The sequence below is a fragment of the Eschrichtius robustus genome, chromosome 14, assembly GCF_028021215.1.
Source record: "Eschrichtius robustus isolate mEscRob2 chromosome 14, mEscRob2.pri, whole genome shotgun sequence".
Taxonomy (NCBI): Eukaryota; Metazoa; Chordata; class Mammalia; order Artiodactyla; family Eschrichtiidae; genus Eschrichtius; species Eschrichtius robustus.
In genome coordinates this window covers 47738826-47750454 of record NC_090837.1, presented here as the reverse complement: position 1 = coordinate 47750454, position 11629 = coordinate 47738826, and the positions used below count along the sequence as shown (strand labels likewise).

Sequence of the window (11629 nt, the reverse complement as noted above, 5' to 3'; positions counted from 1 at the left end):
CAGGGAATTCCTTGAAAATGTTGATATAGTACAACTTTAAAAAATAGGAGATTAGGGAGAACAAATGAAAAACATTTTTAATTGTACCAGCTATCATACTGGTGATGGTTTATTAGTATTATTATTCTGAGACTGTTGCATGCATAAAGTAGATGAAGGAAATGAATAATTGTGGGATATTCCTGTGTCCTTGAAGACCAGGATTCTCAGTAGAGAAAAGCAAAAGACACAAACATAATAGAAAAGATTAGGCAAGAACCCTGTAGTACTTAATTTGATTTGCAAGTATCAAAATAAACTCATGAATGAAGTGTTTTATCTTTAAAAAAAGGATATTTCCTAGCTGTCTCCTAGAAACAAAGACCAATATAGCCGCAATGAACTTAACAGTCACAATTACAGTTTTGAAGCACTATTTCTCACTGAAAGTAACCAGGCTCATTAAGAGAAATGGCTGCTACCAGGTCTGGGGCAGGAAACATACAAGTTGAGCCTGGAATAGCCTGTCATAGGAGACTACAAGGAAGCCATTAAAGACTGCTAGAGTAGTGTCAAAAGGACTCAGAGTCAACTTGATAAGGCTCCCAATGACCAAAGATAGGACAATTTGAGCTTTAATAAGGCAATATGTGAAATGGATTAAAGCCTATCAAATATGTTTGAATCCATGAGTTCACAACACTTAAAAAAAGTGATCTACAGAGGATGATAGAAAACAAGTTTATTATCTTGAAAATTGGTAAATAAAGGGGAAAATTCAAGTTTATTTTCCCTTTCCTATATGAACTTGACCACTGGTTAACCAAATAGTAGATATGGGGAAACACCTCTTTATAAAAATGTTCCAACTAATAAATGAAAAAGAAATGATAGAATATTCTCCAACCCACAACAAATCAATGGATCTAAGCATTGAGTATCAATTTCAGCTGACATCACAAAAGACAGAACCAGACATTCTGTGCCCTCTGTTGAAAGAATACACCATGATCTATGGTCTGGCCAAAAGGTTGAACCTGATTCTGCTCAGATCTCTGGATCCATGTGTCAATATCCAGAGGATAGAAGAACATGCTGAATTGTGCCATGAGTATGCAATTAACAAAATATAGACAGTGGGAAATTTATAAAACCAGGTTCTTCAATAGGTAAATTTTAAAGAAAAGAAAGGAGAAACCCAGAAATTAAAAACAGACATTAAGAGATATATTTAATAAAGCAATTTTAAATGGGTAAGATTAAAAGCTAGTGTGTAGAGACACACACTTGGGGGATAAACTACGAAAGAAATGGAAGGCAGTGAGTACTATTAAAATCAATGTAGTGTTTACTCCTGTGGGGTTGAGGAAGAGGTTTGTTAACTGTGACAGGACACATAGAAGACATCCAAGGTGACTGGCAGAATTCTAAAAGAATGTTTGCTTATGAGAATGTAATAAGCTATACATTTTCTGTTTGGTTTTCAGTATTTCTGTTTATTTTATAATATTCCTAAAAGATAAAATTAAAAAAAAATCAAAGCCCTTAGGATTTTCCACTAAAAATTATGGATGTGAATACTTCTACTGTAAATATCAGCTGATGGTTCTTAAGAAGTTGCCTGTATTATAGAAATATTTCTAAATAATAAGCTACAAATATTTGAAAAATATAATATTAAAATCTTATGTGTGCATAGTTATAAAAAGTTAAAGCATTAAGTATACATTCCTAACATGAAATTTATTTTATTACAGTATTATGTTATACAATTTGATTAAATGGACGTTGTCAACTGCCAAAACTTTCCTTTCCTACTCCATACAAGGTTATTCCTGTTATTCTATTAGCAGTTAGAACGTGAACTCTAGAAGAGATTTCACATTTCCTTGAATGACCACACTTTGTTTCACTCTCCATAGAACAAAGATTAGTTATTTTGACCAACCATGAGGGAAGTTATCAATATGTAGCATTACACACAATGTCATCTGATTTGCAAATAAAGATCCTTCACCCACATACTCAGCCTTATGTTCTCTTCCATATATTAATGGCTGATGGAGACTTTTTTTGCTGTTAAGTGTCTGAGAAACTCAAGAATGTAAAACAGACCTAAACCACCAAAATGAAAGCAGTTTTAAAATGCAGCATAACAATAAACATGGACAAACATATAACTGGGTTGTACACTTTTTTGCCCATCAAACATTGACAGTTTCCCTCCAATTCTTCAAGCAGCATCTTGAAAAAAATGGTGCAATTGTACGGTCTCCTTCCCTTTTCTTTTAATACCATTATGTGGTGTTCGAGTGATTCACATATTCCAGAAGTGACCGGTCTAAAACCCTTTGAATAAGAGCTTCCTCAATTATATTAAAATCCTACAATAAAGAAAAATAATTAGAAACATACAGTCAGAGATGACAGTTTTCAGAAATTGGAGGATGAGAGTTAAGACAATGCCTCATCTTGCAAAGTGAAGCCCTGAATTTAGTCCAAGTTTCCACAAAAACTCATAGAACCCAGGACTTTTGCTTTGGGGCTTGTGCATTTTCTATTTCATTTTTACTGCCTATCAATCAACTAGCTACAGTCATAGTAAAATAGTTTTGATCTGGAATTTATATCTGATCTAACTAGTAGTTTTTAGCCAACAGTACAAATCCTGTCAGAGTGCTATGCTCCACATAAACATGTAACAGTTAAGACATTCCCATAGATAAGACATGTAATAGTTAAGACACGTAAAGTTAAGACATTCCCATAGGACTCACCAATCCCAGCTGTACTACTGAATATCTAGTTTTGAAAAAAAAAAGGTTGAAAACAAAACGCTCTTTCTCCTTGCTTCCCTATGGTCAAAATGGAATTCAAAACTTTAGGTCAGCACATTCTATAAATAAAGCAAAAAGTATTAAGAGCCCCATCCTCTGCAGTCCATCTCCTCTTCGCCAATAAACTAAAAAAATGAAATAAAATCTTTACTGGAAGTCCACTCTAAAACATAAAAGCAAATAAAAAAAATCCAAAGGAAAGCTATAAAGCACAGCAGAGCACAAGATTTGGACTCAATGCCAGGTTGTTCTGAGGCAATTTATTAACCTTTGAGCATCAGATATTTCATAGCTAAGTAAGGATAATGATATAGCACTCATTTCACAGAAGTTGCTGCAAGGAATAAAATGAGATAATTTGCATAAAATGCTTAGCATAGTACTTGGTAGTTTAGGAAACAGAAAATCAAAACAAAGAACACCGTTTCAACCTCACTTCCACATCCAAGAATATGGTTTTGAGTGGGTGGAAAGTACTCTCATCAAAGTGGCTTCTTCCTGACCAGCCCTGGGTCATACTTTGAATGATCTTGAGAAGAATGGACTGAACATGAACAGCCAAGACAGGCGTGGAATCAACTTGGCTTTTAGAACGTGTCTTATGGAGCTAAGATAAAGAGGAACCCCTATGTGTTATGAAAAATGAGAACACATGGCTCTGTTGAGGGCTTGTGTGCCTTGGTGGCCAGAAAAGACATTATTTGAGAGACGGAGGGAAGAATATGAAGCCTCTGTAGTGTGGTTTGTTTGATTCTTCAAGTGGTCCTGATATTCCCATTTACCCTCTCCCCATCTCCAGTTTGCCTAACATCCGTGCCCTAACTGTGCAAATCACTCTACATGCGTTATCTCATTTAATTCCCACAAGAGCTTCTGGAAGCAGTATGTACTTTGCTCTCCTCACTTAACAAATGAACAGAGGCTCCAATGTGAAATACCTTGCCTAAGGTCACACAGCTGTGACAGGGCTGTTACTGAAACCCAGGTCAGAACCCAGGTCCCCTGTGTTGAATCTGGATAATCATAGTGGGCAGATCAGAATGCATGGAGAAAAATTTCCAATGACAACCTTCAACAATTATTAAATTCCATCTTGAGATTGCATAAAAATAGTCAAAATCATGTGAAAATTATATGCAAATTCAAATTTAACCCTTAACATTTCATGTATTTAGATAAACGTAACAATAAAATGTACTGTTTCAGAGCATGGCTATGAGTGATTTTCCCGCCCATGATAGGCTATACCCTTTTGCTGAAAGGGACTCTGGGGACAAAGCACCACTCTCACATGACAACACATAGAAAAAAGACTATGTTAACCTTTTGCTTGTTATTACCATTTCTGATAACAGAAACTACGGTCATAAGTATTAGAACTATTCATACTATACCAGATTTTTCTTTCATCTTAAAAAAATCCTTAATATAATGAGATTGGCCATGAGTTGGTAGTTATTGATGGGTAGCTGACGGGTATACAGGGGTTCATTATATTATCCTGTCTACTTCTGTGTATGTTTAAAATTTTTTCATAATAAATTTTTTTAAAGTTTAAAAAAGTTCAATAAACACGAGAGTTGTGTTTTATAGAATTTAAATTAAAAATAGAGCCCGTGTGTCTCGCTACACTGATAATGTCATGTCTGTTACTAGCCATTCAGTGTATTATAAAATGAACGCAAATTCTCTGAGCCATTTCCTTACTGATATGATTTCCTCTCAGCTATATAAGTTTTTTACTTCATAAAAATTATAACTATTAACATATATTGGGAGGCACTAGAGTAGAAATTAAAATAATGTGAAAGTGAAACCTAGGTCTTTATACAATGGCTAATTATTTACATCACAAAGAAAATGATTTTGTCTAAGGCAGGTAACTACTTTACTATTAACAGTCAGTTTATAAAACAGCATGTTTTTATGATTTCCTACTTAATGCTAATACTTAACATTTTAGCTATACATACATTTTTTCCTCTACAATCTTACTCACTTGGATTAAGAAAGGTAAGCTAAACACAGCATAAAAACATAATGTAAAAGTAAGAAAATATACTTACTATGAAATCATCATAAAACAAAGTGTGACTGACTTGCAAATGTCTTATTAAGCTGCCATTGAAGCTGCTTGGATTCTCATTAGGTACTAAACGGCAAAGTGGACAGAACTGGAAATAAACAAGATCAAGAGTTCAAGAAAGAATTTTAAATAATCATTATTGTCAGAATTAAAAAATTAAATAACCATTCAACAAAATGAATTTTAGATTGGCCATACCTTGGTATTGTTTTAGAATTGTATAAATATTAAAGCAACATAAAGAAATAAAATTGCACTTATTTCTTCATATGCACTTCTTGTATATAAAAGTATATGTTTATCACTTTTTTAAAAAATTAGTTTATTTATTTTTGGCTGCATTGGGTCTTTATTGCTGAGCGCGGGGCTTTCTCTAGTTGTGGCGAGCAGGGGCTACTCTTTGTTGCGATGCGTGGGCTTCTCATTACGGTGGCTTCTCTTGTTGCAGAGCACGGGCTCTAGGCACATGGGCTTCAGCAGTTGTGGCTCACAGGCTCTAGAGCGCAGGCTCAGTAGTTGTGGCGCACAGGCTTAGTTGCTACGCGGCATGTGGGATCTTCCCGGACCAGGGCTCGAACACGTGTACCCTGCATTACCAGTCAGATTCTTAACCACTGTGCCACCAGGGAAGTCCCTATCACTTTATCATTTAAACAATATTACAGTCAGTAGGTGTGCCAGAATTTAATTAGTTACCTACCTCTTGGAATACTGACGTTTTCTTGGTATGTGGATATTCTATTATTACAAATTACAGTATCTATATTGTTTACGTTCGGGGGGATTATTTTCTTAGGATACATGACCATAAATGGAGATTAGAAGGTCAAAGTTATGAAATTCACAGTTCATAATATATATTACTCTATAGTTTTATACTGCCACCAGCAATACAGATTATAATACACCAGCATCAAATACTAATACCAGCATCAGGTATTAGTATTTATACATATTTTCCTAATTTAATAGCCATTAATGGCTCTCTAATAAAACTTTTTCATTTTGAAATATTTATAAGCTCACAAGAAATTGCAAAAATAATGCAGAGAGGTATCATGTCACAATCACCCAGCTTCCCCAAATGGTAACTTCTTACATAATTGTGGTACATTACCAAAACCAGGAAATTGGCAATTAACTAGACAACATCTGACTTAGATTTCACCATTTTTTGCATGAACTCATTTTTTGGGGGTGTGTACGTATAGTTCTATGAAATTTTATCACACATATAGAAATGCATGTAACTACCAACACAATCAGGATACAGAACTGTTCTCTCACTACAAAGAACTCCCTTGTGCTGCTCCTTAACTTCCTCTTCTCTCCCAAACCCTGGCAACCACCGATCTCTTCTCCAGAACTTTTAAGACTGGGTTTTTTTTCACTAAGCATAATGGCCTTGGGATTCATCCAAATTGTTGTGTGCATCAGTATATTTCCTTCCTTTTTACTGCTGCGTAGTATTCCATGGTATGGATGTACCACAGTTTATCCATTTACCTTTGAAGGACATTTGTTATTTTGGGCTGCTACAAATAGAGCTGCAATGAACATTTGTGCATAGACGTTTTGCATAAACATATTTTCATTTTTCTAGGATTAATTTCTAGGAGTGTGATTGCTGGGTTAGTGTTACAGTTAACTTTGTAAAAAACTGTCAAACTATTTTGTTTGTAAATGGCTGGACCATTTTACATTCCCACAAGCAATGAGTGAATTATCTAGTTTTTCCTCATTCTCATCACCATTAGTTACTGTCAACATTTTTCTATTTTAGTTGTTTTCATAGGCATGTAGTGGTATCTCATCATGGTTTTAATTTGTAATTCTCAAATGGCTAATATAAGTGACTCTTTCTTTTAATATATACCACTTTATTACATCTTAACATAGGTTTTTTTTTTTAAATTGTATTTCTTCGTGTATTCATTTTTAAAAATGAGATGCAGAATCATTACTGAGTGCCAAGTATATGTTAGGCAATAAATGAGGTGGTATTCTCATTTGATTCTCACAGAAACCCAGTGAATTATCATCTTTATTTTGTTGATGAACCCAATTTCAGAGAGGAAAAAAATTAGCTTAAATTTACACCACTTCAAGTATCAGAGCTGGAATCTAGGCCTCTACTAGACAATCCAATGTCCTTTTCATATTATAACAGTGTCTAATTTATCAGCTTGGATGATGTTTTTCTCTAAATTTAAATGAGATCTTTACATAATTCTTTTCTTTCTTATTATTTTATGTGGGGTTGGGTCCCAATTTCAATATGCTCAACTTCTATAAATAAGGTCCATTTTAAAATTTTGCTCTACTCGATTAATCTTAATGTCTTATTTTAAATAAAATTACATCATTTAAATTATTATTGCTTTATAATAATTAATGATGTCCTTATGTTCTAGCTATCTTGGTTAATTGACAATATGGCTATCCCAAAATAGCACTCAATCTACCCTGAGATCCCTACATAGTGAGAACAGAGCTAAGACCAAGAAATATTTTAATAATAGAAACAACCTAAGTGTCCATCAACAGATGAAGGGATAAAGAAGATATGGTATATATATACACAGCGGAATACTGTTCAGCCATAAAAAAGGAAATCTTGCCATTTGCAGCAACATGGATGGACTTGGAGGGTATTATGCTAAGGGAAATAAGTCAGAGAAAGACACATTCTGTATGATATCACTTATATGTGGAATCTAAAAAAAATTACAACAAACTAGTGAATATAACAAAAAAGAAGCAGACTCACAGATATAGAGAACAAACTAGTGGTTACCAGTAGGGGAAGGGGAGGGGTAACATAGGGGTAGAGGATTAAGAGGTAGGGGATTAAGGGGTACAAATTATTATATATAAAATAAGCTACAAGGATATATTATACAACATATATCCCATATATTGGGATTATGGCCAATATTTTATAATAATTATAAATGGAGTATAACCTTTAAAACTTGTGAATCACTATATTGTATACCTACACCTGTAACTTATATAATATTGTACATCATCTGTACTTCAATTAAAAAAAAAAGGATGTTGGCCTCACCTCGGCATGGACTTTATATGACAGTGAACGCAATGGGTAAATAACAGCCACCATATTAGAAGCTACCACTAACCTCAATCCTTTGGAGCATCTATTACAATGGACACCCAGCTCTATCTGTGGTTTCAATTAACTCCCACAGCAACTCAGCCAATTACAGGGCACTTTCTATATAATGGTAAACACCATTTGGGGAAGAAATTAAAGATAACGGAATCCAATGCCAAAAGAGACATGCACTGAAAATAATTACAGACAAATATGCAACCAAACTTAAGGTACCAAATGGCACATCTAATTTAATAGGAGTTTGGAAGCATATCTAAGGAAGATTTTCTCCTTCTAACACGTTTATGCACATACGCTCCCACTGCCCAGTCCAGCCACAGATATTCTGAATCCCCACGGAAATAAACTGCTGTGGGGTTGAGGGCTCAGGCTCTTGTCACTACAGCTTTTAATTCCAAACCAACTGAAGTCCTGTCCCTTCCCATAAGGAATGAACCTCAGGATCAAGGCAGAAAATAAGACTACCTTTGAACCTGTGTGAATGGAAATATGATTTTTTAAATATCCTATTTTTCATATCACTACATCCTACTATGTGCTAGGTTCTCTGCCAAGAGCTGGGCATGCAGTGCTGAACAAAGAAATTAAGTTCTATGGCTTCATGAACCTAATAATTTGGAGGGAGAGACAGACACAAATACACAATTAACGAATTGTGATAAATGAGAAAAAAGAGGGGAGAAAAGCAAGAGCGGAAATTAATTTGGGTGTCAGAGAAGTGAATTTTAAGTTGAGTTCTAAAGGATAAATAAGAACCAACCAGTGGGGACTTCCTTAGCGGTCCAGTGGTTAAGACTCCACGCTTCCACCGCAGGGGGCGCAGGTTCAATCCCTGGTTGGGGAACTAAGATCCCACATGCTGGGCAGAGTAGGGGGGGAGGGGGAAGGGGCACACAGAAAAGAACCAACAAGTGAAAGAAAACACTGGAAAGAGAGAAGAGCCAGAAAGTGTGGTTCTTGCTGAAACGTCTTCCCTTTATAAGATAAAATATTAAATTTCTCTCAAGAGTGGTCTCATAATTCAATCTGAAGCATGCTGTGTGTGTCATTTGCCTTTTTTGAGTCCAATATTCCATAGATATAATTTTTCAAAAAAAGAAAAAGAAAACATGGCAGAATATAATTACTGTGTGACAAAAAGGAGCTGTTCTGAGGTTGCACATGAGAAGAGTCAAAATTCCTTGATGTTCATAACCTACTACCCCTGTTTGCTTGAGCAACTCAGAAAGAAAAGATTAGTTGCTTGTGGTTTCACCTCTGAATTATCTAATTCTATCTGGAAGGCAGAATCGTTAGCCCAAATCTCTAACTGCCCTGAAACTTCTTATATCTGGTAAGTCAGATGATGTCACTGATCTTATCTGAAGGCAAACCCAGCAATTCAGTCCTTTAGAGCAATAATTCCTTGTTAACTTCCACACCAATCCAGAAGCAGCTTGGACTCAGCCCTCCTCATCCAAGGATTCCACCGGGTGTTTTCACCTACGTGCCCCCAGAGGATCCCTAAGCACGTGACTCCAGCCCTGCCACAGTATCTGCATCCAGCCTTTTCCTAACCACAGGGTTTTTCCGGACTTCTAGTGGCACTAGATGCTTCCGAGTGCATGTGTCTTAAGCTTCTACACTTAAGCACGGAACACTAACACAGGAAACCTGAAGGTTTTCTGTTCCAGAGACCACTTTTACACAGCCCTGGTGTATTACAGAACCATGGCTTTTTTGAGCAATCTGTTCCTGCCTGAAGGCCTTGATAGCATCCTGGTCTTGTGGTAAAATTTACTTCACCTCCTCCACCTCTCCCAGCTTGGGTTCCCCAACTGTGAGAGTACATGGCTTCCTCTGAGAAATCTGCTCCAGCCTTGATTTGATATAGCTGCAAAAATGGTAGTAACCTGGCATCATCACCTGACTCATTTACCCTGTGCAAAAGGTATCATCATTATCATCATCTCCATTTTACAAATGATGAAACAGAGGCAAAGAGGTTAATGGGATTTTCTGCGATTTGCACCAAAGCTTATCTCCTCCAAAGCCTAGGCTTTCCTCCCCCCGCCCCAGGGCATTGCTGTTCAATAGAAATGTAACAGAAGCCACACACATAATTTTATTTTTTGAGTAGCCACATTACAAAAACTAAAAGGAAACAGGTGGTAATATGTTGTATATAACTCCAGATATACAAATTATTATTATTTTTTTTAATAGAACTTTATTGGAGTATAATCGCTTCACAATACCGTGTGAGTTTCTGTTGCACAACAAAGTGAATCAGCCATATGCATACACGTGTCCCCATATCCCCTCCCTCTTGAGCCTCCCTCCACCCTTCCTATCCCACCCCTCTAGGTCATGGCAAAGCACCAAGCCGATCTCCCTGTGCTATGCTGCTGCTTCCCACCAGCCAACTATTTTACATTCGGTAGTGTATATATGTCGATGCTACTCTCACTTTGCCCCAGCAGAGCCTAGGCATTTTAACTACTAAATTCCACGATTCCTGGTTTATCTCTGTCCTCATGTCGGCTTTCTTCAGTGACCTCTATGACCTCTGAATCATAGAAGACCCAGCTTCCATGGGCTGCCTTCAATCTGATGGCCAAACTGAGCGGCACGTGGACTGGATTTCTGCGGAGCAGGTACACAGTACCAATGGATGGACAAATATGGGGCCTGCCCTGGAGGGGTGCTGTAATGCGGCCCATGGTCCAGAGTGCCTAGTGTTCCTCCAGCCAGAGCAGCACCCCGGCACTACTGGTCAGGGCTCAGACTGTGTCGATAATACCTCCTTCATAGGGTTGCTAGGAGAAGGCAAAGAGGCACCCAGAACTCAGTAAATGGTAGTCACTATTATGCCATCCTAATGCTTTCTTCAAGCTTCCTCTAGGACAGTTCTCCAGGGACCTATCATAAAACACCTCCTTAGCCCAGTTCCTCCCACAGAGCAACTTGAGCAGGAAAAGCCCATGACACCCTCCTCTGCTGCCCCAACACATATCAAGCTCTTAGCTAGCCATTCCAAGAACCAAACCTCTGGGCCATTAGGATGAATAACAAATTCCTTTGACTGTGCTGTGGGAGGACTTTTGTCTTGAACTTGCTAGTGGAGCACAGTATTTATGCCCTGGAGCTAGACTACTGGGTTCAAACTGTAGCTCTGCTTATTTACCAGCTATGAGACTTACCTCGTAAGACTTAACCTCTCTGAGCCTCAGTTTATCATTTGTAAAATGGGGATAAGAATCATATGTATCTCATAAGATTGTCGTTAAGTGCTGTCTAGCTATCTCTCCATCAATCACCTATATAATATACTTACATTTCAACTTCATCCACTTTGCAAAAGGATTTTATGGAAAAAAAAAAACAAAACCAAACCTTAAAACAAATTAAAAAAACCCCAAACTCATGTATATGAAAAACACACATACACATATATACACATGTACACATATACAACATAAAACTAAAATAAAATTCAAAAAACTCTTCAAGGTATCATTTTACATCTGTTAAGCCTGGATAATTTAAAAATAAGTGTACGCATAATTTATCCCTTATAAGTACAACATTCAAAAGTCCATACATTTG

General features: G+C 36.7%; 1 protein-coding gene across 1 annotated transcript in view; it reads right to left on the bottom strand.

Moving 5' to 3' along the window:
- Window positions 1-831: 831 nt before the first annotated feature.
- RNF125 (ring finger protein 125) overlaps window positions 832-11629 on the bottom strand; it is a 37834-nt gene continuing 27036 nt past the window's right edge. The window contains exons 5-6 of the mRNA XM_068563108.1: window positions 4883-4990; window positions 832-2363 (exon numbers count right to left, since the gene is read on the bottom strand). Of these exons, the coding sequence (XP_068419209.1) occupies window positions 2277-2363; window positions 4883-4990 (195 nt within the window). The 3' untranslated portion in view covers window positions 832-2276. The remainder of the gene's footprint in view (window positions 2364-4882; window positions 4991-11629) is intronic.